This window comes from Micrasema longulum, unplaced genomic scaffold (assembly GCF_059751315.1).
Source record: "Micrasema longulum isolate JH-2025_06_02 unplaced genomic scaffold, ASM5975131v1 h1tg000232l, whole genome shotgun sequence".
Classification (NCBI taxonomy): Eukaryota; Metazoa; Arthropoda; class Insecta; order Trichoptera; family Brachycentridae; genus Micrasema; species Micrasema longulum.
In genome coordinates this window covers 76,976-103,821 of record NW_028277437.1, presented here as the reverse complement: position 1 = coordinate 103,821, position 26,846 = coordinate 76,976, and the positions used below count along the sequence as shown (strand labels likewise).

General features: G+C 34.5%; 1 protein-coding gene across 3 annotated transcripts; it reads left to right on the top strand.

Annotated features, from left to right (window-relative positions):
- The first annotated feature begins 539 nt into the window (after positions 1-539).
- ckn (CRK like proto-oncogene, adaptor protein) lies at positions 540-26,846 on the top strand. 3 transcript variants are annotated; one of them, XM_088243793.1, is made up of 9 exons: positions 540-783; positions 1,800-1,990; positions 2,541-2,726; positions 18,230-18,442; positions 19,481-19,702; positions 22,394-22,612; positions 23,105-23,689; positions 24,691-24,957; positions 26,470-26,846. In XM_088243793.1, the coding sequence occupies exons 1-9, from the start codon at positions 549-551 to the stop codon at positions 26,836-26,838; spliced, it is 2,487 nt and encodes an 828-aa protein (XP_088099919.1). In that variant the 5' UTR covers positions 540-548; the 3' UTR covers positions 26,839-26,846. The 3 variants fall into 3 exon arrangements, with proteins under 3 accessions (XP_088099919.1, XP_088099918.1, XP_088099920.1); XM_088243792.1 differs by having other exon boundaries at positions 22,391-22,612; XM_088243794.1 differs by lacking the exon at positions 22,394-22,612.

Below are 26,846 nucleotides of genomic sequence, written 5' to 3'. Positions count from 1 at the left end.
TTCCAAAGTTGTTCAATGATCTTCCACAAACCATCATTAACATGAAAAATCTTCAAATGAAAAAAAAAGAACTGAAGAAATATATTTTAAATACTTTATAGTGCCTGTTGATAAATAAATTTGTATAATATAAATAAAATAATGTAAAATAAACCTGTCATAATTTATTTTTTTTAAAACTCCAAGAAATTTAATTAATTTTTATTAAACTTTGTATTATATGATAAATAAACGAAAAATAAATAAATTTGGTAATGTATCTAAAATAAAACACGTTTATTGGATTTTAATTCTAGTTCATTTTTTAAAATATACAAGAGCGTATATTGTGACGCGTTTCGTCTTGTTAGGACCTTTTTTAAACTCGTAGTAAGTAGAATTAAAATCCAATAAACGTGTTTTATTTTGGATACATTACCAAATTTAATCTGGAATTCTACCAATTGTTTGCATACACAATAAATCAAATAAGTAAAACTCATTTCAATGGTATTTACGCATTACAAAATAAAATAATGAATATGTAATGTTTATTTTCAGTGGGCGGCATGTCCCGCGGGGGCAAGCCCTGCGCGCAGGCCAAGCGCGTCGCGCCGCCCGCCGTGCCCGACGCCTTCGGGGCGCCGCCCTCGCCCGCGCGCCTGGCGCCGCCCTCGCCCGGCGCCCCGCCCCTGGGGCGCGTCCCGCAGCGCCACTCGGGCAGCTCCTTCGGCTCCTCGCAGGGCTACGCCAGCAGCGAGGAGCCCCAGCCGCCGCCCGACACGCCGCTCGCTGCCATGAGAGGTGAGACGAATGAGAGACTAAGTTTATTTATTTTTACGTTATTCAATAAAATAATATCCATGACGGGTTCCTGGTTCAATACCTGAAGTGCAATTCTGAACGCGGGTGTAGAGAAAGCGTTGCTAGAACGTAATTTGTACCTTTCTCTACCCCCTAGAGAGCGTTCAAAATCGTGCTGCTGCATGCTGATTAATTTTCATATCCCCCGCTTTATCTAAAAGACTGGACTTCCATATTCCTTTGTGGAAATGCCTAGTCTCCTACAACAATCCCCTCTTTATGTAAATGTCCAGGCTCTCAGAATACCCCATCTACATATGTTTCTGCTTAGGCATTTACGAGTCCTTCTTTATGTTAGTGCCTAAAATTTCATATCGCTTATATATGCAAATTCCTAAACTCTAACAATCCCTTCTCTTTGTAAAATCCTAGGTTCTCAGAATACCTTTTCTATGATTACTAAGACTTTTACTTTCTAATAAATAAATAAATATCTATGGAAATTGCATACTCATTCACAAGTCCTTATCTACGTAAATGCCTAAAATTTCATATATCAGCAAATGCATGCATTCTCACAATCCTTTCTCTATGTAAATGCCTAAACTTTAATATTCTCTTTCATATTTTTAGACTCTCTTAATTTCTTCTCTATGTAAATGCTTAGATCTACATTCTAATAAATAAATCATTATCTATGAAAATGCATACCTACCTGTGTTTCTGTGTAAATGCCTAGACTTTCACAGTCATTTTTTTTATATATATAAATGCCTAGACTTTCACAATCCCTTCTCTATGTAAATGCCTAGACTTTTAAAATGATTTAAATATAAAAATGCCTAGGCTTTCACAATGCGTTCTCTATGTAAATGCCTAGACTTTCACAATATTTTTTACGAAATTTCCTTGACTTTCGACATCCCTATTCTATGTAATATCTTATTTCCGTTTTTGAATCCATTATCTTCCAAATCGATTTGTTTTGAAAACTGATTGACTGAACTGCCTTCCAGATGATCACTCTGACTACGGCAGCACGGTCAGTGGGGCCAGCGGGGGAAGTGGCAAGTCCCCGGGCGTGGGAGGGGGCACCCCCTCCGCGTTCACCTTCCCCCCGCCCCAACAGCCCCTCACGCACAAGGCCGCCGTCTACTATCACCATCACCTCGCTCTTCAGGAGGACCAAGGAATAGACATGACACAGGTAATCATCGTCCCCCTTTCCGCATACGTCTTGCAGTGTAGTTTTTGGCGTGCTCGCCTACCATGCTTGAAGTCCCAGGTTCGATTCCTGGCAAGGTCGACATGAAATATATATTCATAGTCCCTCGACAAGATATAAAATGTTAAACTGATCATCTTGCTTTTATGTATTATATCAAATAATACGCTGCAGTTGGAGTTAAAATGCAACCACAATCATCGACAAGCCTTCCGTTCCACTAGAAGAGTGTTGGGCATTTTGAGTTTTACTTTGGTTTATTTTACCAATGTCCTGCACTAACTTGATCTTTGTACGATAGCCTCTCGTGTGAGGTCTTTATGAAGTATCGCCGATCTAATGTTCCATAGGTCCTCGCCTAGACCTCTGCATCACGCCTCCAGCTGTCGTCTCTGAAAGCTGAAAAGGGGCAATGCGTCAACAGGTGAGGGACATCTCGAGGTGTCTCACCATCACACGGGCAGCTGTCGATCTCGGAGAGATCTCTCTGTTATTATTATCATATATTTTAAATCGATGTCTATTCTTCCAGAGTCCTGGTCGCGATAGTCCTGGCTCCTCGTCAGGATCAGCTGGCTCCGGGTCCCGACACAGTTCCGCGTCTCTGGATAGTGGGAGAGCCTCCGGGTGCCCAAACGCAGCTCGCTGCTCACTCAGTTCCTGCTCCCTCAGCTCTGACCAGACCAGATTAGATAGACTTTTGTGCCAGGGTCTACCGGTAAGCTTCATAAATTGGAACAACATATATTAGACCAGAAACCCTTGTGCAATGGCTCGTATCAATAGCGGCTACGTAAACTATCGTATGTCGAATACATCAACTTTTCAGGAGAGCTGTTTTAAGATGCTTTTCTTCACCTGTGCTACAATGCTAAAGATATTAACTAAAATTTTTAACTGTACTTATAAAAACTTCTGCCTTTTCGAATGACATTTAAAAATATGTCCACATAGTCTACAATCAACACTTTTTTAGATTTATGTGTGACGATTTTTACAAGGAATCTTTATCGGTTCAAAGGATCGTATACTTAAGATTTTTGTACTTGGAATCTGCTTTCATTCAAATTACCGTATGTAGAACTTATAATATATTGGTTTATTTTTAACAACAACAAACCATCACGCTGTTTACCTGTAAGGGTAGGCAGAGAGGATAGAACGCCACGTCACCTTATCTTTGCATACATATCTCGCTTCCTTTACATTCATACATCTTCTCATGCACGCGCGCCAATTATTCCGACTTTCGACATGTCCGTATTCAATTCTCTGGTCATGCCATGTCTTTCTCGGTCTTCCTCTATTTCTGCATCCATCAACATTCACATTGTAAATATTCTTAGCCGTTCTTTCGCTGTCCATTCGTTCTACATGTCCACTTTCTTGATTTTGTCGATAATGCTTGCCTCAGCCTTACATTAATGTACGGATCTCAACATTTGTGCATCTATCGTACATAGTTTTTCCACACATTCGCCTGAGAGATCACATTTCGGCAGCATTCAGCCTATTTTCATCCCCGTTTTTCCAAATCCATACTTCGCTCTCATGCATCTGGGTCGGGACCAGGACTCCCTTGTAAACGGCTATTTTTTCCTAGTGTATTTTAGGCATAATTTTGAATGCAAGAATACAAGCAGATCATTAAAGAAATGTCTATCCGAATAAATGATTCTTATGCACATAAAAGTACACATATTATGAAAGATTAATGTACATTTGATAATTTATAGTCTATTGTGTTGTGTAAACACATAGATAATAATAAAATTGTCTTGTCCATTAAATATTGATATTTCTTACAATGCTTTATTGGCTTTGATACAAAAGAATGTACTATCTACATATTCTATTAATTGTGAAGGTTGAACAATAAATTGTTTGCTCTGATAATAATTGAGATATTTATCCTTCTAATGACCCATAAAATCAAAGACAATTTATTCCATCTTCAATCTGTAGTCCTGGAGCAGCTCTTACATTTGGGGAACAGTTACTGCTTGTTAACCTGTCATAAATACATCACTCCAACAATGGCCGTCTCCATAGTAATTACCAAAATTGAACTCCATAGATATCAATATACAATACACAACAATGCGGCATTGTTTCACAATGTATCAGTAATTGTCCTTGAGGATATTATGCGAAGAGTTTGACGACAAAAATTCAAATTTATCAACTCAACCTTATTATTTGCAAGTAATGATTTTGAACTTGAAGGATGGATGTTTATGGACATGTTATTGAACTTTTTATGCAAAGGAATGCATGTTTTTTTAAAAATGATTTTGTTGTATGGATTAGGCGAGGTTAGGTTAGATTAGTTTCTGCTGTCAGTATGAAAAACAAACCTTTATTTTGTTTGTTATCAAAATGTATTTGTTCTAATATTCTTCATAGATTCAACAATTATTCTCTTTTTTTCAATTATCATAGTGTACTGCATTGTCATATCAATTTCAACAAGGATCAAATCTTGGACCGCTTTTATTTATTTTTTCATATTTTTTGCTTACAAACTATAATTAATAATAAAAATAATGTGACCTCACTGGGGTTTCCCGTGCCGAGAACACTTAACGATATGCTTTTTTAAAATTACATTTGAGAATAAACAAAGAAGACTAACTTAAAAAAATGAAGATAATTAACAAATATTTAGACAGTTTTAAAAACAAGGTATTTATGTACATCTATATTATTTATATTACAAAACACACAATGAAAATAACAAAAACCTAATATAAGCTATACACTTGTGGAGCAGTTGATTCAATATTGGTATGGGCGAATGAGACAATCCATTTTACGTCTACCTAGCTCCACTATCCATTTTTTTATAGCCTTTTTAAATATTTTCTCGTGACTAATTGTTTTAATAGACAGTGGAAGTAGGTTATAGATTTTAATTGAATAATACTCAAAATCCCTTTGTCCGAAAGTGGTTTTAGTTAGTAGTATTTGTTTAAGTTGTCTATGTGTTGAGGATCTAGTGATTATATTATTTGTATGTGATGTATTGTGGAGGTTATGTCTTTCATTAGAGTAAGAGTAGTTTTTGAATCTATAAGTGAGTATTGTTTTAGCGTATAATTGTTTTGGTGTCATAAGTTGTGGTTTATGGAATATTTCTTCAGTAGATGTCTGTATCGGGACTCTGAGTATTATTTTAATTATGGATTTTTGTGCAACAAATACACTATTTAAAACTGTGTCACTCTCACCACCCCAACCGATTATACCGTACTCCAACATTGATTGGCACAATGCAGAATATTTTTAAAAAAATCCTGTACATTAATTATATTTCGAATTGTTTTGAATAGATACTTTATTTTAAGTTTTTATAAATGATCTTAGCTCTCTCTTAAAATGTGATTTTCCGCTGTATGCTGACGATCTTAAGATATTCCGTAGAATTGAAACATCAGCTGACCAACAAATTCTTCAAAAAGATCTCGATACTTTAAGTACTTGGTGTAATCTGAATGATTATACACCTAAATGTACAAAAATGTTACAAGATTACATTTACAAGGAAAAGAACAACAAAATACATCATTTACAGTATTAACTAAATATCCATTTAAATCTAGAAAAAAATTTCACAAAGTAGATGCTTGCATAAATAATGAACGACTAACTGAAATTTAACACGTTAAATACTTAGGACTAACAATAGACAGACAATTGACATGGACAATTCAATTAGCAAAGTGGCGACTTTATCGAGTCTATTTATTAAAATCAAAAACTTTGTTACAATAAAGGAAAAAAAATAAAATGTATGAAGCCCATGTAAAAACTAAAATATGTTTTATGCAACTACAGGGAACAGGAAATCAAAATGACATAAACAGACTACAAATACAGCAAAATAAAATATTAAAGTTAGTATATGACCTTCCCTATCTAACAGCAACCAAAGAACTTTTTGAACATACTAAACAATTAAATGTAACTGAACTCTTTAAACTAGAATCCTTAAAATTTATTCATAAATTAGCCACTGATGTAATTGTAGACGAAAAATTAAAACTCGAAAAAAACTGTAGTAAACATGAACACAATACGAGAATATCAGAAAAATATCACATACAATCTTTTAAAACGAGAAAAGGACAATCGAGACTTATAAACCATGGACTGAAATTATACAATAAACTACCAGACAAAACTAAACAAAAGACTCTGACAACCTTTACAAAAGATGTTAAAAATATTTTTACTAACAGTAGAATGTGTATTTCAAAGTGAAAATATTTTGTTAAATGTATGTAACCCGTAAGGTATAAGTAAAAATAAATTGCAGAGTCATCTGCAGGCGATTACTAGTACTTAATTTAACTCGAAAGAGTCTTAACTACATAAAATAAAGTAATCTGCTAATTAAAATACTTAACTTCAATATCAATACATAGATGGCGCTCCAACTCGCTTGTGGATGGTTTCTCGATTCGTAACATATATACAAAAATCAAAAATGTTACCTGTGTGGATATTCGCTAATAAGCGGAATGGGGAATGTTGTAGTACCTACTTAAAGTGGCCACTTAACCCAGCCAATGACAGGTCATAAGCCCTGTAAACGCTCGAATATCCATAATCCTGAATTTGAAAAAATTCTACCTCATCTCTGCAGGGATATAAATTAAAAAAATAACCCGTAAGGGTTTATCAATGAAATTTAAATAAAATAAAAAACATTCATTCAGTTGACACTATTCGAGATCTAGGAATAACTCTTGACTCACGCTTTCTATTTTCCACTCATTTTGATAATATCAAATAAAAAGCCCTTAAGATGTTAGGATTTATATTCAGAATATGTAAACCTTTTTTAAACAAATTATCGATGATACAGATTTATCTGTATCATCGATAATTTGTTTATACAATTCATTAGTTCGTAGTAATTTGTAATTTGGATCTGTAGTCTGGTCACCACTTTACATAACTCACATTGATTTAATTGAATCTGGGCAAAAAAAATCTCCATATCCTAACATTTAAATGTAACCTGGGCAGTACCCTTCAGTCTTATGATCAGCGCCTAGAACATTTTATAATTAGAATTTAGGAGTCAGATTTTAGACTTGATGTATCTTTATAAAATAATTCATTGTAATGTTGATTGTACATTTTGTTTAGAGAATGTACCGCTGAATGTCCCCAGTCGGCGATTGAGATCGTTCACAACATTTTATCTTCCAACCTTCAATAATAATATAGCGCACTTTATTGTATAAATAAGGCGTTAAATGGCGTTTGTAAATAATATGGCGTTAAGATCGTATAATAATGTAGAAAGTAATGCTGATATTGATATCTTTAACGATACATTAAATAATTATGGGAAAACTGTAACGCAATTTATAAAATCAAATAGTCACTTGTGTTAGTTAGGTAAAATAATTTGTAAAAACCTATTAGTAATTCAATTTGGGTAGCCAATTAAAAAAAAATCTATGATAAACTTTTTTTATCTTTATTTGTGCGTGCTGTGTTCACATATAATTGATGAAAATATCTAAAATAACAATTTTTAATTATTATACCAATGTCATATGTGTTGTTTATTGTTTGTGAACCAAAATAAAAATAAGAACAGATATGGAAATGTATGTGCTTCAATTATCACTTTATACACCGTGTAACATTTGTACTTCTGCTCGTGTTTAAACATCCATCACTGTTAAAATATATGTCAATATCAATGAACTCTATAGATAATTAAATCCAGCATTATCATATATTAGTACTCATTTCTTTATTATTTTCAAATAAACTTTTCTTTCTTATGATTTACCCAAAAATTTCCGTTTTGAGGGCCATTTTCATTGAGTTGTAAATAACTCACTATTAGGAAATGGGAATTAAGTTGTGTGTAGAGCAGGGTGCGAACCGTGGACTTTGATCCGTGAGTCTATGACACTAGCCACATGACCACAACCCGATTCTTTTATTTTGCGTAGGTCCCTACCTAAAATTCTACTTGGCTAGGAAATTCAAACAATAGAGAATAACAGAAGTATTGGTTCGGGATGGGCAGCTTTCGGAAAACTTTGTCATATATATCTGTGTTACAATTTTTTCGCCTTCCAATCGTTCTAGATGACCAAACAATCTTAGATACCCTTTCTCAATCTTATCATATATACCTGTCTCAGATTTGCACTCTCGCTTTATTTCATCATTCGTAACCCTGTCATACATTGATTTCCCACACATTCGCCTAAGAGATCGCATTTCGACCGCGTTCACTCTGCTTTTAACCTTCCTCTGCCTGTTCCATGTTTCACTTACATACATGAGTGTTGGGACTAAAACCCTTTTGTGCACTGCCAGTTTAGCTATGATTGACATATTTTTATTAGCAATTACTATGCTTAGTGCGCCGTTCATTTTATCGCCCGCATTCACTCTTCTTTCAACATCTTTTTCTACTTTTCCATCTCTTGAAAACATACTTCCCAGTTTCAAGCTTCAAATATGATACCATGGAATTTTTTATGATTCTCTAATGAATTTTTCATTTTTCTTTATTTACAAATAAAATGAATTGTTTTGTTTATTTCTCATTCATGAGAAATGATTACCAATTTGCTATCATTAGCAAAACAGTTTATGCACAGCTAAAATTGTTGTTTAAACAAAAGTGAATTTGTTTCAATCGATATGACTTCAGTTGTTTGGTTAAGCCCAGCTGTGCACTTGATTATGTTCACACTAAATCATCTCAAAATGTTTGCACTCAAAGTCTGCAGTGTTTACACAAGAAACTCTTTTTATTTTCTTTTCCTCCACTTCCTTTGTTTCAGCCTTGCTTTGTTTCAGCTCCATAGCTAAGGCAACACTTTCCATCGTAAACATATCATAAAAATGTTCACTGCATGCTAAATCCTTTGTTGTGCTTTTTTTGCAGACGGAAATAATTTCAGCTCAGTATTGAAACGCATTTTGTATTGAATATGCGTGTAAGCTTTAAAACTTGTTTATTATGTATGCTGTTTTGCGAGAAATGTTGTGTTTCTTGAGAATTTTTAAAAAACTCCATAATTTGAGTAGGTTTGTCTTAATCTTTGTTGATAAGTACTGGATTTAAATCTTTTTTAAGGATTTTATCAAGTTAAGCTGATATTTCAATGGAGATGTAGATTTCTGACCGTGTCCGCGGTGTATTGCCAAACTGTATACTGGCACAGTACAGAATTGTTCTGCAATCCATTGCATATTGCTCTGTAAATGTAGAGCACACTACATCAATGCAGAGAATCTCTGTGTTGAAATATGTTTTGCTTCAGAACATTTTAGAAAAATATATAATATAGTATAGACTGTCGTGACTCTACTCTGCACCGGTTAGGTTAGGTTAGGTAAGGTTAGGTTAGGCCGTTATTTATTTATTCCTCTCTTTGGTCATTTGAGGGCAACCCGTATTATTGAAAATATTACAAATACTCTCATTAAATTCATGGAGAAGCATCATATTAAACTCTTTTCATTCATCATATTAAATAGTTTCAATTTCAGCAGATGGGGCTAAAAGTATGACCGAAGTGAGAAAGGTTTTGTTTTTATGGAAAAAACTAATCAAGAGATACTTGTTTACCATTATTCATCAAAAAGCGCTTTGCGTGTAGACATTTCCAGAAGAAATATTAAATTGAGTATTTTTGTATTGATTTTTACTTCGATGTAGGTATAATTCATACGCTTATTGAAAGGTAATAAATATAACTCTTCTGTACGCGTGATGTCACTGAACTCCTCCTAAACGGCTTAACTGATTTACTTGCGGTTTTCAGCTAAATGTAGATCTTTGCGCTGCGCGTGTTCGTAGATATTCATAGAAAAAAGCAGCAGCGAAATCTAGCTGCTTAAAAAACACAATGTGGAGCAAGAAGTACATACTCACATACAAATAGGTCCGAACGTACAAAACTTGTATAAGACCCATTATTTTGGTTTATATATATATATATATATATATATTATTAGGAAAAAACAACAGATCTTATATCTTTATACATATACTTTTTTTGTACGTGTGATGTCACTGTATTCTTCCTAAACGGCTTAACCGATTTACGTGCGGTTTTCAGCGAAATTTAGATATTTGCACTGCACGTGTTCGTAAATATTAAAATTTTCAATCGAATTTGTAAAAAAAAAGTTAGAAGCGTAAATCTTTTTTTCATCGGCCTACTAAGGTTGCATTCGTCGAGAATGCATGCAGAAAAAATGGAAAGATGCTGTTTTTTTGTGTTTAAAAAAAGTTTGTTTTGAATGTTTTCAAACAATATTCGCTTTTTATGGATCCCAATAAGATTCATTCCTTATAATTTCTTCCCATTTACTGAATTTTTCTTTTATTGACTGACATTCAATACATTTTTGAAAATCGCATTCATAAATAAAGTGCACCCTGTTGGTGAAAAGAGCCGAGTTTGACATTTGGAATATCACCCCTGTGAAAGCGCATCCTGTGCAATATCTGCGGTGTCAATTACTGGATTCAATTTGTGTCTTCAGTCTTTTTGCTGCTCGGTTGTGACACATTTTCTTCTAGTCAGTAGCCATTATCATGCCTGATGTACGGCGCTATTCGAAATAACTTCTCACTGAATTATTGAGTTCTATAAATCGTTATCGGCCTTAAGCTAGGGTTTCCTAGGACAGCGGTGCCCGTATTTTAACGGCCGTAGTGAACGGTGATGCAGTGGACAGCCGTCGTAAAGGTGACTAGAGTGTGGTTTTCTAGGAAAACGGTGTTATCAACACCATTTAACACCGTTTTCCTGGGAAACCACTCTCTAATCACCTTTACGACGGCTGTCCACTGCATCACCGTTCACTACGACCGTTAAAATACGGGCACCGCTGTCCTAGGAAACCCTAGCTTTATGGAAGATCAAAAGTAAAGAATATTCCGACCGTAATATGCGAAGTGGATCAATGCCGAGGATCGATCGAGGACTGCATCGTATGGACAAGGCGCGGGGTTCCGTATAGTTTGCGCCAAAAATACCGTGCAGGCAAGTCGCTGTCATGTAGAATACCCATAAAATGTTTATTTATAGAATTTAATGCTTATGGATATTTATTTAACAAATTTACAGAACATGTCCAATTTATACAAATTATATAACGAAAAACAATAATAATAGAGTAACAAGTAATATAAGGAATACAACAAAAAAAAGCAAAGACAAGTTAATAATCAGACAGGCATTATGGAATCCAGGTTAATTCTACAAATACACAGTCTATTTATTGGGAATATTTCTTCAGCCTATTTGTAAAAAAACTCAATTTACAATAAAAATAATTTAGATCTTGATTTTCATATACAAATCTAATCATTCTGGGTAGAGGCGCATGTAAACCATAATTAGTCTTATGATGACCGAGGAACAGAATTTCATTATTTCTGAGTCTACGTGAAGGAACATTCTCTATTCTATTCTCCAACAAGAGATATTTTTTGGAGAATAGTCGGGACATCAAATAAACTATTAAGTATATTGAACATGCAAATTAAATCTGCATTAAATCGACGTTGTGAAAGACTGGATATATTCAGGAAAAGTTCCATGTCGGTAAAGCCATAGTGATCTCTTGTGATTCCTAGTTTGAACGCAATTTTTCTTTTAAATTTATGCTGAACTGATTCGATGCGATTTATATGAGTAACATATCAAGGAGACCATATTACATCCATCAGCAATAAAAAATAAACAGGTAAAATCCAAATCAGAATTTGTTTTCAACAACATGTCTTCTACTCGTAAGTATTGTAAAATTCAATGAGTTACCCAACTTCCAAAAGCAGTGTGTACGTTTTGAAGATTAGTCAGATAATATTGTTCCAGCCGCAATGAAATGACAATACATTAGCAGAATAAAACAATAATAACAAGAATAATATTGCATTACAAATGGTAATTTGGTCACATCCACTCCGATGCATATTATCCCGAGAGTTCTGCACATAATTTGTACAGTTTAAAGCTGCCAGACAAAAAATGATTCAGTATTTGTAGAAAATAAGACAAGGAAAAAGCGGGATGAATAAAAGATGAGTTGTGAGACTGTTTATGACAATGGGAGGACACATCTGAATTACAAATTATCACATTCTACGTACAACAAAATGGCGAATACAATAAATAATCTTATGTCACGGCACTTTTGTACAGGGGAATGAAATTTAGCTAATCTCAACGGATATTAATGGCCAAATATCAAATCGGAGAAGATTACACAATCACACAAATAATTTTAAAGAAAATGAACGTTTTGTAGGTTGTGACATGACATAAATACTGATTAAAATATTTTTCTTAACAACAATAGTTTATTTTTATTAAAGAAAGACGCCTACTCAGGGCTCCTCCTAGCTTAACCAGCCTGACACTACTGATCTGCCACTGCCACCCGGTCGCTTACCTTATTTGGTTCAACCGGGTATTTTGGCCAGACATATAATTTCACTAATACGGATCCCAGTGGTTGATCCCCGGTGCCTTCCCAGTAAAATGCGACTGCTGGCCTTTAGGGCCTTTCGTGAACATCTGAATACAGGGCTGGGCACCAGTTACTGGACAAAGATAGCTCGGCTGCCTAAACATCACGTGTTCTTTCGCCCGGGCCAACGGGACCCATACATCACCCTTGTGTTCTGAGACAGTAACGCCACCGCCTCTCGATCTGTGATGTCAGTGCTAGTCAACCCGTGTAACCTACGATATTTTATTTCTTTAATTTCCTAGTGTATGTTATGTTTGAACTATATCAAAAAACTACTACTACTACCATCACACCATTTCCCCTTAGGGGTAGGCAGAGAGAATGGACCGCCACACACGTCTATCCTGGCATACATTCCTAGCTTCTTCCACATGCATACATATTTTCATACATGCCCTTCGGTTCTGTCTGCTTTTGACATGACCAGACTTAAGATTTTGGTTTACCTGATCATGCCACGTCTTCCTTGGTCGTCCTCGTCTCGCGTTGCCGTTCATTTTCGCCATATATACTTATTTTACGATTCTTTCGTCGTCCATTCGTTCTACGTGACCAAACCATCTCAGAGACCCTTTCTTAATCTTATCAATTATACTTGGCTCAGATTTACACTCTCGCACACACATTCGTCTAAGAGATCGCATTTCAACCGCGTTCACTCGGCTTTCGTACTTCCTCTGCCAGTTCCATGTTTCACTTCCATACATAAGTGTTGGGACTAAAACTCCGTTGTGCCCTGCCAGTTTAGCTTCGATTGACATATTTTTATTAGAAATTACTGTGCTTAGTGCTCCGTTCATTTTGTTGCCCGCATTCACTCTTCTTTCAACATCTTTTTTTACTCTTCCATCTCTTGAAAACACGCTTCCCAGATACACAAATTCTTCTACTTGCTCGAGACATTCGTTGTTTACGTTTATTATGCAGTCAGTAACCTCACTATCCCTTTCAAATACCATCACTTTTGTTCATCGCCAATTCGCTCTCCAGGCATACATCATACATTCTAGAGACTATTTGCTGCAAGTCATCCTTGCTGCTTGCTAACAGAACTCCATCATCAGCATACAACAAGCAGCGTACTGAAAAATTATCAATTTTTGCTCCAATACCCTAAAGAACATATCTGTAATATTACCAGACGTCTTATAAATCTACATGGAAGACTTTGAGTTTAGCCATGCCAATCCCTTTTCATCCCACGCTGTGTTAGTAATAAAGAGATCTACGAAAAGCGGGAAGATTTTTCACGAAGAACTCCAAATTGTGCGACGAATTGACTAAATGTACACGTTCTGGACGTTGTGGCATAAAAACAAAAATTGCTTTTAGAATATTTGATGAATAGCAAATTTGGACGTCTGGTGACACCGTTTGGAACATAAAAGAGATTGATTGCAACACCGATGGGACATCACTTATAGCATTAAGTATTTTGAAAATATATAGGGTCCGTCTCCGGTCTACGAAATATTAACTTCTATATTTTTTAATCTTTCATTTTTTGTGAAATTAAAGAGTAGAAAACCTTTGGTGAGACAAATTCAAAAGGTTATTATTATTTTTTATCAATATTCCTACAGAGATGAGGTAGAATTTTTTCAAATTCAGGATTATCGATATTCGAGCGTTTACAGGGCTTATGACCTGTCATTGGCTGGGTTGAGTGGCCACTTTACGTTTTACAACATTCCCCATTCCACTTATTAGCGAATATCGACACAGGTAACATTATTGATTCTTGTATATATCTTATTAAATGAGAAACCATTCACTAGCGTGTTGGAGCACCATCTATGTATTGATATTGAAGTTAAGTATTTTTAATTAGCATATTACTTTATTTTATGTATTTAAGACTCTTCCGAGTTAAATTAAGTACTAGTAATCGCCTGCAGATGATTCTGCAATTTATTTATACTTATATTTTGACCAGATCTTATTACACAACATTATTTTTTGGTATGTGTATTTTTGTACATACACAAATTAAGGTTATTATTACGTTTGTTTTCAAGCTATGAATTTTATCGACATTACTATCTTTAATTTGTTTTCTTGAGTTCATTACTTTTGATTGTAATTTTTGTCTCACTCAACTTTGATAGTGATTAATAAACTTCACATGAATGTATATATAGATTACATTTAGATTGATCGAAAAGGCTCAATTGACATATCAGAGACAAGTTGTTGTAATTTGTAGCAATAAGCAATCTATTGTGGCCTTCATTCTTGCACAATACCTCATTAATTTCTTTTATTGTAAAACAAATATATAATGTCATGGTGTGCCACTCTCGGGTGGTTCGCAAACAAGCTGTTAATTCTTGGAATATGGAAGTTCAAAGAATCATGCATATTGCTTAGAAAAACTTTTTTTGGGTACATAATTCTTCTTATTTACTAATGCCAATAAACCATGTTCTTAAATACTTTTATTTTACATTACTATTGTTAAATCAGATCGTTTTTTTAGTCACATTTTTTTTAATGCAGTGGAATCTGCTTATTGTGATTACTATGGGACCTGCAATTTTTTATAACGATAACCGTTTGATAACATTAAGCAAAGGATAAAAATAAAATGAACCTTTATTTTCACATGAAACAACATATCTTATTGACAATTTGTTATTTCAACAGCGATATCTGTCAAGTAACATTTTTTTAAATAAAGATTATTTAAACAATGATGAATTTTTTTATTGCTTACAAAAAAATCATCATCATCATCATCATTCTCTTTCCGCACCTAATGGTGCATAGGGCACTGCATTGGTACACCAATCGCAACGTATCTTGATCATTTTTGTTACATGAAGGTAAGGTGATCAGTCTTACGCTTCAGGTACCAGCCTAGGGACCATGAAATATTCTAGTGTAAAAACACCCTTTTAAATAATATTTCACATCAACCATATCGGGAATCGAACCCGAGACCTCTTGCGTGGTAGGCAAATGCGCCGACCTTACACGACGAGGCCGACAAGGAAAAATACGTAATTTTATTTTGGGGTAGTATTTTTGCCGGCGCAAAGACAAATTCTTCATCTTCCTCTTCTTTGTCGTCATGTAGATCTGATGATCTGTTCAACTTAGACTACTCAGTCTCCCGTGATGAGGCCCAACTATTCTTCCATCGCTCAGGGGGTCTTCCAGATGGACGCCGCGTCGTCCGGAAGGCAATTCTGTGGCTGCTATGGACACCAGTCTATCGCTGCTCATTATATTTATGTGGTCTCTCCAGAATCTTCTACGGGATCTGCTCCAGTGCACTTTATCTTAGATTTCGCACGTTTCCCGTATAAGATCATTTCTGACCCGGTCGTGCAGAGTGTTTCCGGTAATCGATCTGAGGAACTTCATCTCTGATGTTCTTAGCAGGTTCTTCGTTCTCGTGGTGTCCTCTCGTGTTTCTACGGAATATGTCAAGATGGGTTTCACACTTGTCTTATTTATTCTAACTTTGCTGTCAATTCGCATGTTTTTGTTTTTCCATATTATCTCCTTTATAGGCTTTATTGATTTGATCTCGACAAATTTCTAAAAAAACATAAACATGTTTTTAAAAACCTTTGATGGTTGTTGTTTTGTTTTTCCATATTATCTCTTTTATAGGCTTTATTGACTTGATCTCGACAAATTTCTTAAAACCATAAACATGTTTTTAAAAACCTTTGATGGTTGTTTGCTTGTTATTGTTATTGGTTCAATTAATCCTCCTGAATTTAGTCGTCGTTCGTAGAAAGTTATGAACAATACGATCATTTGGTAGAAATTCGTAAAAATTTACTTTTTTATATGCATGTATAACAATTAGTAATATTTAAGTGATAACATTAGGCGAAGTTTGATCACAATATGTGGATTATGTTTGTATAGAGGATGGTTTTGAAACCGACTGATTATGATAACAATTGCCGATTGATAACATTATCCGCGATTCTAATATCCACTGTATTTTTTAAAGTTTTTACAAATACAGTTTTTTATTTTTATTTGAATTGATTTGACTTTTTTTAAATACTGGCTTAAAACTCACGTCATTGCAATGAGGAACTTCAGCCCTACGGGAAATTGGATACAAAAAATGTTTTCTTACGCGGGGTAAAAATTAGAGCATTAAATTGTACGACAAAGTTTCTTTAAAATGTACAGAAAAAATAATAAAAAATATTTTGATAAACACGCACTACTTTAAATGACGTCACTGGTTCATGTGAATCGACCTTTGATCTGAGAGCTATGGAAGATTTCCGGTCTGCTTATCGCTTCTGGACCAATGGGAAGAATTGAATGAGAATAAGCGGAAATGAACCTCTGACGTCACACGCGGAGTTATTTCAGAAATACAAAACTTTAAAAAATCGTAGCACTGATAATACGATATGTAAAAATTAAAAAAAAAAAATTGACTTAGTTTAACAGTCAATTAACAAATAAAAAATTTGATAAAAACCACTGAACTTCCTCATTGGGTAAATTTATAACAGTGGCCAGTTCAGGGTATTATTAATATTGTTTGAAAAATTTATTATGATTTACTAAAATGTGCTTTAAAAATCGCCTAATCCCTCAAAAGGTCCTACCACTGTAAATTAAAAGCACTAGGACTTACATCGTTGCAAGAATGATGGAATAGAGGGGACTTGATAGAAACTTACAAGATACTAAATGATCACTCCCCGAATCGATCGTCCCCAAATCAACCTCAATATATATATTTATTTATACTTTTACATTGTTTGTATTCTTTTTTATACAGAATAATGTTCCCTCACTGGGGTGTCCCGTGCCGAAGGAAACATATTACTAAATGTGAAACATGCCTTAAATTAGCTATTTAACAAAGTTAACATAATAATAACAATAAAAAAAACAAATAAAATAGTATATGTATATTCTATTAAGCTTGTCCAAATTTTTATTAAAATTTGTGTTTTTTTTTAAAATAAATTTCATAAAAGGTACATGTTTTAAAAAAATTCTATACATATCTATTTTTACACATTTAGTAAATGTTATCACTGTAATTCTCCAAAAAAAGAGACTAACTCTTATCTTGTGCTTGGAGAGTGACTTACACTGTTGTTTATTTATAAGACTTTATATAATTTTAAATACGAGTACCTACATGAGAAAAAAATAAAAACATAGGATATATAAAGAAAAAACATAAAACAATAGTACATTCATACTTTATGCAATATTTTTTATTTTTGTATTATTTAATAAATATACATGCTTCCACTTTCCATTTTGTTGTATCCCAGCTTTTGGCTCTTGGGCTCTTGACCTCATAGAGTTAGGGATATGTTTTTTTTTGTAATATGTATCTTTATATGAATAAATCAATTTAAAAATTAAAAAAATACCAAGGAAAAACTTCCTTTCCAGTTTCAAACTGGAATAAATTGCCAAGCCTAGTTATTCATTCCATTTCAGTGAACTAGTTCAAAAACCATTTGAATTCTTTTTTGAAGGAAGAAGAACGCAAACAAAAGCTGAACACGAGATATAGGCGCACCAGCAAAGGCTGCCTGCCTGTAACAAATAATAATGATAATAATTATTATTTTCTATGCTTTATATATCCAATCTAACTTTATTAGGGAAATAAGGTAGAAATAATCTCATTTTATGCCTCGCAAATCTTGATACAAATTTTATTATTTCTAGGACCATGACATAATCCACGCATGGCTTTCCGAGTTACATTTTGAAGAGTACGCTCCACTATTCGCTGCAGCCGGCTACGATCTGCCAACCGTCACCAGGATGACGCCGGAGGACCTGACCGCCATCGGTATCAAGAAACCAAACCATCGCAAGAAGCTGAAAGCCGAGATTGCTAACCTCAATGTGCCAGAGAACTTACCTGATTATATTCCAGTAAGGCCTATTTATAATTTTCAGCGTACTCAGGGAAATTAAAAAATGCTGGTTTCTTTTTCTTACGTTCTAGCTTCATAACCTGTTTGCTATACTCCCGTCATAACCAAAAAGGCAGTTATTTGCAATAGTCATATTTTAAGATATGACTTCTTTTAGTATTTATCAACTTAATGCAAATTTGAAAAAAACTATAAACAATTATAACTAAAAACATAATATGTCAATTGTTTCCAAAGCATAAAACCTGTGTGTGTCATATCTACAGTGAGTTTTTGCTTATGGATCTCTAGATATTGTGTTATTGCTTAAAAAACATTATGTCGTTTTTCATGGTAAAATATTTTTTTTACTGGTCATTGCTATATATCAAATGGTTAGAAATATCTTGTTGATAACCTCATATTCAACTTATTTTGTGATTTTTGACAAAAAACTACTTTTTTGCTTATGTAGGCAGTATACTTCTCCACCTGTCCCTCAAATTGGCTAGGTAGATGGCCGCAGTCACTAAATAAAGAGCCTGGCATAGTCCTAGACCGTTCAGTCCAGCGTGTTGGTGCACTCCCTCTACATCTTTCTCCTAAACCGCCAACCAGCAAAAGCCTCTCCTAGCGGTTGTTCCTTCTAGATCTATATCTATATAGATCTTCTCCGAATATACTAAATCAAAGAAATATTATGCATGTGGATTCCAGTATAATCTGTCAAAATTTAATAGACTATGACTACAGTCATGATGAAACTATGTAGTAAACTTAGTTTGTATTAATTTAATCAAAATAACCAACATTTGTATCCACGAAAATGGCATTCAAACCAAGGGTATGTCTTATCTCACTGGATTTTTTGTGACTATATGAATACTAAATTTAACATTCTCCCCAACTTTATTTAGTCAGAGCTTTATTTGCTTTTAAAAAAATTGAAACTGTTTGAATTTATCATGATGTAATTATTTTTTTTAATACCATCATTAATGTTCCTTAAAAAGTGTTGTTTGCATCATTTCTTCACAAATACTATTCGATTTTCCAGGGATCACTAGACGAATGGCTAAGATTGCTCCGTCTCGAAGAGTATGGGCCAGCTCTGAAGTCTCAAGGTTACTGCAGCATACAGGACGCCACACAACTGGCTTGGGAGGACCTCGAAGATGCTGGCATTGTCAGACTCGGCCATCAAAAGAAGTTTCTACTGGCCATAAAGAGAGTCAAGGATATCCGATCGGGGAAGAGAACCAATGGGCCACATCCTCATGTATGTTTTATTCAAATATGCTAGTGGTTTGTGATGTTGAGAAAAATTGTAAATGTTTTGCAGCTAAAATCCCACATTAATGAAAAACATTCCTAAATACCAAAATGTAGTTTTTAAATTTTATAAAATCCTACATATTTTTATCTCAAGACAGTTTACTTGTTTATGTGACATAAATATTACATCTATTGGTATAGATTTTAACAAGTTTGTCTACCATGTAAGAGGTCCTGGGTTGGATTTCTGACAAAGTTGACATGAAATATATATGTTTGAAAGATGTTTCCAAACTACAATATTTCATAGCCCCTTGACTTTGACCTTATCTACTCTTTCAGTGCAATTGCTGTTTCACTTCAGTATTCTTTAAATGTAAGAATGTGTTATGTCTTGATATTATTTTGCGATTTTTCTGCACAACATTTGAATATATGACATTTTTATAACAAATTCATTTTGGCAAGATTATTCAGATATTTTAATATTTTATTTAGCATTCACTTTATTTTCTGCTAACTTTAAATCAAATAATATAATATGGAGCTTATAAAATATTCACATTGCACATTTGCACAGTACCTACATACTTAAGCCATATTTTATAGCACTTGCAACATATTTTCCTTTCCACACTAATAATGCAAATAAGTTTTGCTTGTTTTTTTTCATATTTTTCTACAGTGATATATTGTGTTTGTTTGAAAGAATCATTAACTTCACCATTAAAATCTTGCCAAAATGATTTAATATGGTGTTAATTATATCTGCAATAATTTTTCCAATTTTGCTCTCAGAGATTGTTCTATAATATTTTCCAATTCTTCTCTAAATTATTGCAGATGTGATTTTTGCTACTGACCAATAAGTTTTTTTGTCCTTTTATTTATGGCTTTTATTTACAATGTAACCAACTTACTAACCATGGACAGTTTTCTCTGTCTGAAGTAATTTTGTATAAAATAACACCTCTCATAGTGTAACTTGGTTAGAGGTTTATCGGTCGCCTTCTCTATCCTTTTGATTGTAGATTATGGTTTAACTAATTCTATTGTAATATTGTCCATGGTTCAGGGCGGAAGATGTTGTATTTATGTTTCTAAAAGAACACATTAAATAGGATTGTGAACTTAAAATAAAGGTAATTTTCATAAACGAAATGAATGGACATTTTCAAATTGTTGTACATTTTATAGTTGCCAAAATAATTCCATTTACATAGAACTAACAAAGAATTTACCCTAAATTAGGTATTTGAAAATAAGATACTGATTTTATTCTATATTTGGTGGTATCACTGCCAGATAAACTCCCGAAGTTGCTGTGAACTTTGTAGATCTATTTTGACGGGTCCCCGTAAGATAATTTTCGCTCTTTAAGCCTAGATATTTAAAGAGCCGGGTTACTGATTGGAGGGCAAAGGGCAAGTGCCTTTATATATATTGTCAATCTCCTTCTTCAAGCCCAGGTCCTTAAATTATCGGGCTGGTAGGTAGGGGCGAGCGCTTTCGCATCTTTAGGTTTAACAAGTGGTATACCGAAGATGCTGGTATCAAATCTCAAGCACTAATATGAATTTGGTTCACCTATTGCTTGAGACAGCTAAAACTTCTTGTTCTTTTGAAAGAACAACATTTTTATTTAATAAGAAATTTGAGAAATGAAATGTGGGGAGGCCTCAAGTACGGTTGCTAAATGCCCCAACAACTATATTACGAAGTAGACAAAAGTCAATAGTACGCACATGCTGATTTAGTTAAAATAATAAAACTCGATACTAGCTTACCCAGTGAAGCAAATAATCAATAAAACCAAATATACAATAGTTGTACAATAGTGAAAGGTTTTAATTTTTGTATTTAAAAAAAATATCTGAATTTTCAAGAATTTTTTTTCAAGCAATTTTAATTTATTATTTACATTACTGTATTTAAGTAAGACTAATGTCAGATGTAATGCTTCAAATAACTCAATCTGTACAACTTTCGATACTTGCATAGATAGCATTGTACACCAATTTGAAAAATTCTGTTTACAAAATGAAAAAACCCTTTGTTAGCCTACGAATGTTCGTGTCGTTAAGCCGCTCTTATATTTGACATCATCTTCACAGTCTCACTGCACTGTTCATGAAATTTTGTTAGAACTGCTACCTTAGAATGTTCTGGCATAGACTCAGCTCTGCGCTTATTCATCATTCATGGAATTGCAACGCTTGAAAAGGCTTTTGATGGATTTAGTTTTTATTTCATAAATACGCATAGTAAAATACAAATATAATTACATAATTATTTGAATATAATATCTTTAAACATTTCTCTTTTAAGTCAATTTATTTAAAACATTATTTATTATGTATTGTATTGCCTCAAAAACTTAGCTTCGCAGTCAATGCGTCTTTAAAAGAGTGATTTTACATTACATTATTTTTACATGGAATCAAATTATAAGTGTGATAGGTTATATGGATACGTGCAAAAACTGTCCATGATTTTAGCCAAATATCTGTCAGCATCGTCTGCATGTGAATGTTTTGTTTCTTTTTCCATCACTACCTCACTTCACAAACACCGCGTGATTGGCGAATACTCATCATCGGTACTAAAACCGGATGCAAAATTGTGTGAAACGCACGACGCAAACACGACACACTCCCGGATGATACGGCTGGACTGTCGCTGGTTCCCTCAGCAGGATTTGCTCCTAACTCCTTCTCCGATGAGCGGAGGCGACCTCACTCCGGGCTCATATGTTCACACCTCAATGCACGCTTACCAACAACCGTGGGAAGTGCAACAATCGCGTAGTATGCACGCAACTTACCACCAACAGCAGATGCAAATGTTCCAAAAAAAGCATCCTGGAATTCCTTTCAACACCTCGGGAAGTGGTACAGATCTGGTTCCCATTCAGGTATGACTTACTCCTGTTACTAATTACGTATTACGTGTTATTATTTCAGCCTACTCATGTTTCCCTGTGTTGTTTCATGTGTTGCAAATGTTAGGTATTGCAAAGTGTACAACATTAAACCTTACCCCTCCTTGCCTCTCAAATTATAATCAATGGTGTAGTTAGTGGTGTATTTCTCAAAAATAAAACCCCTTTAGAATGTATTTTTTCATTCGTGATACTTTTTATATCCTTTATTGTGTGTTTTAAATATAATTTCTGATTTTATTATTTGTAGAACATAGAGGCATGAATCTTAACAAACAGTAAAAGTAATATTTTATATCATACTAATTTAAATTGATCAGCTTCTTACTAACTTATCTATCTATCAGAATTGTACTCAATTTGGAATTTACATTTAGTCGAAACAAACTAAATTATTTATGTAAAGTAGATTGTAAACATGTTGTCTACACGAGCTCACATTAAATAAGAAAATTTGTTTTACAGATAAGACAACCGCGAGGTAAATCATTGGAAAGCTTAGAGGACGCCAGTGAAAGGAATACGCATCTAACATTTTCCCCCGAGAACCCTCAAACATACTACTGCACTCACGTCAACATGAACCAACCTAATCTCCAAACGTGGCGCCGTTCTTACGACGACGGCGACATCACTCCGACCAACGAGGCGGCCATCTTGGGAAGTTACGAAGGAGGCGGAACTTTACCCAGACCTAGAGGACTCGTCAAACCGAGGCCCGTCGCCAAAATAAGCGCCACTACAAAAGCAGTAAGAGAAAACGTAATCTTCCAAGATGTGAATGAAAAATCCCCTAAATATATAATGGAAGGATTCCAGAATGTGTATCCTGTTGATAAGATGGGTTATCAAAGCCAGCCTGCGCACATGGCGCAGATGAGACAAGTATATGCAGTTAGCCCACACATGGGGAAAAAGATGCCACCGGAGCCGCCAAAGAGGCAAAGTTCCAATCCCGGCATCGATCAAGTCGCAGCCCAAATGGAACACATCGGTCTATCTGCACAACCTTTTGGACAATATGCGAACATGGGATGCTACGGACTATCTGTAAGTATCATCAAATTAAATATACATAATGTCAGTGAGTTTGTCAATCTACAAAATATTTAATGATTTTCTACTTTCAATTATTTTTTCTTTATATTTGTTTTTTGTGCCTTTTTAATGCCTCACTTGCGTTGAGGAATTATTTACAAAATAAAAATAATGAAATGGGATACACGCTATAGTCAAGGAAAAGCTCAGTGAGGAAAAAACTTATTTTTTTTAAAAATTTGATCAATGATACATTTTGCATGTCAACCGACAATACGTACTTCATCTTTTCAGCACATAATTGACTAAATTTATAAGGTCAATTGGTCACATTGATAGCTGACTCAGTTCCATCCTCTGTTGGACAATCATTACAATTATTATTATTATGTTGGATTTATTGTTTTGCTTCAGGTTGTGAACGTATAAATTATTGGCAACATTATGTTTCATTATTATCGTAACTCAATTTCAATATTAATTATTTAAGATCATCAAGACAGCCAATAATAAAAAAATGCTTTAAGAAAAGTATTATATATATTCACACAGAAAAAAATAGCAATTTATTACTAATGTTTAACGTGTTGCCAAAAAGAATAAGGGATGCTGGGTGTATAACATTGTTTTGTGGGATGGTGATAATTTTCGTTTTAAACAAACATCCACGAAAGTAGCTAAAGATTGGAGAGAGTCTGAATTAGTATTTTAATTTTTTTTTAATTAGTTCTTATTAGACTGGGTAGTTAATTTTTTAGTTCGATTTAATATAGGTATATTATTTATTTCATACTTTAAATAATATAATGGGCAAAAAATATGACACTGGCAAAAGCTTTAACAAATAAGTATCGCCATTATATATTTTTAAAAAGGATCACAGAAATTTGCCAAATTTGTATGTAATTTTTTTTAATAGAATGAAAAATATAAAAAAATATAGAATTACTGAAGTTATTTAATTAAAAACATGTGTATTTTATTATAAAATTTATAATGTGTTAATTTTACAGTACGCCCCGCCTAACTACAGCACCCACCAGACAACCGTAGAGATCCACACGGAGAAGCTGCCCCCCGAGGGCCCCGGGCGGGGGGTGCGCCCCTCTCCTCTGCCCTCGCTACCCCTGCCCCTGCCTGCGTACCCCTCCTCCGACAGCCTGAGCAGCGTAGCCCTCGAGGGCCTAGGGCCGCCGCCCCCTGCTCCCGAGGACCGGAGGTGGCAAGTGTCGTGCCCCCTGGCGGCACAAAGTAGAAACGGATCCGATGCTAGCTTCAAGGTTCGCAATCATTCCGTATTTTGTATTTGTATTTTTTTTTTCACAACAAGCATAATTGCAGTTTTGAAAAAATCACAATCAAACCCAGAGTCTTCCGAGTATGCGTCCAGCGTCTTAGCCAGCCACTACACCATGGAGGTTGAATTCCATTGATAAACTTTAAAAAACTGATAAAAAAATCTGAAGCTTGTTCTTGATCAGTAAACTAGATTTAGCTACTTATTTCAACATAAGTAGAGAATTTTTTTGTTAAAGGTGTTTTATGGATGTTCAATTAATAAGAAATATAAGAATAAGAAAGTTATGATTCGTGTCGATATCTCCCCAAATATCAAACTAATAAACTTCAATCTGTTTTCAATGCAGCAGCAAGGCTTATTACGGGAGTAAAAAAATACTCTCACATCTCACAACATCTTCGAGATTTGCACTGGTCAAAAAGCCCGGAGAGAATAAAATACAAGCTTTGCTGAACTGTATTCAAATCCCTTCATGAAATGGCTCCACGATACTTATCGGACCTTTGTATTAGGAAAAAATATGTCAAAGAAAATCGGAAAACAGCATTTGATTCAGGAAGGGGAAAACTAGTCAAAATCCGGCGCTCCCCAACAGAAGATTTGGAGATCGTGCTTTTGCCGTTGCCTGCCCCTCTGCCTGGAACCAATTGCCTTCAAACTTACGAATCATCGAGAGTCCCAGACAGTTCAGATCCCAACTAAACTCTCACTTCTTTAGATTATCATACCCTCAATTTTAAATCAGAAAATACAATATGTGACTTTAGTTTAGTTAGAATGTAAGTTTAAGTACACAATTGTAAAGTGCCCTTGAGGTGATTTTTCACAAAAATGGTGCTATATAAATCAGACAAATATTATTATTATTATTATGAGTGGATCCTATAAGAAGAAAGGTGAATTATAAGTTCCGCGAATGTGTGAAATACCTAATAACTAATAAGTTAAACCAGGTTCTGGTTCCGTGGTAATGTCACAGCCTCACACACCAAAGGTCCTAGTTTCGAACCCCCTAGAGCGGGACTAGTGTGATTTTTTTGAAAAATGCTCCTGAAATTTTAATATTTTGAGATAAACGCATATTTTTATTTTTAATACTATTACTTTGATTTAATTTTCAATTATTTATTTTATTCTTTTTAACCACAAATTAACCTTTTTCAATGAGGAGACATTTTTAGAACAACAAAATATCATTAAAAATATAAAATTTCTAGACAGAATACATAATGTCTATATTCTGAACCGGACATACCATAAATTCAGTTTCTCATAGACCAAGTGTCTTAAGGGGGGGAATAATAAAATGCTCATAATAATTAACTTCTGTTAAATCTGGTGCTGTCCATATTGTTTTCATTTCATTATATATATTATATGGTTTCACATTTCTGCTAATTAACTAATGACTTTAACAATATAATGAATAAAAGCCAATGATAATTGTGCATTAAAATTCTCGATTTTATAAATACCTCTTTCTTTATTTCAGTCGAGTTCCAGCACAGAATCAGATAGTCTCCCATTCGCCAATGAAAACGCAGGAACAATCAAACAAAACCGCGGACAAACGAACAGCCGTCCACACACTGCAGACTACGGGCGTAGCAACACTCCTCTGGGCTCCTTGCCCCCTCGCCACCCCTCTACCCCGACGCACTCTGTCAATAACGAGAACGAAGAGTCATCTAACAGTAGGAGCGGAGCCACAACTCCGAAACCGATGTCACATGCCCCACTCTCCCTTTCCGCTGAACCCGGTGACGTTCTGAACGATATTGGAAACATGCTAGCCAACTTGACAGACGAACTGGACGCCATGTTGGAAGAAGAAAAACGCCAAGGACTCGCTGACAACTAACACGACAA

Coding starts and splice junctions, on each gene's coding strand:
- ckn (XM_088243792.1), top strand. CDS start 549: ATGTCCCGCGGGGGCAAGCCCTGCGCGCAGGCCAAGCGCGTCGCGCCG. Junction 18,443..19,480: donor ACTTACCTGATTATATTCCA/GTAAGGCCTATT, acceptor TCGATTTTCCAG/GGATCACTAGACGAATGGCT. Junction 24,958..26,469: donor GATCCGATGCTAGCTTCAAG/GTTCGCAATCAT, acceptor TCTTTATTTCAG/TCGAGTTCCAGCACAGAATC.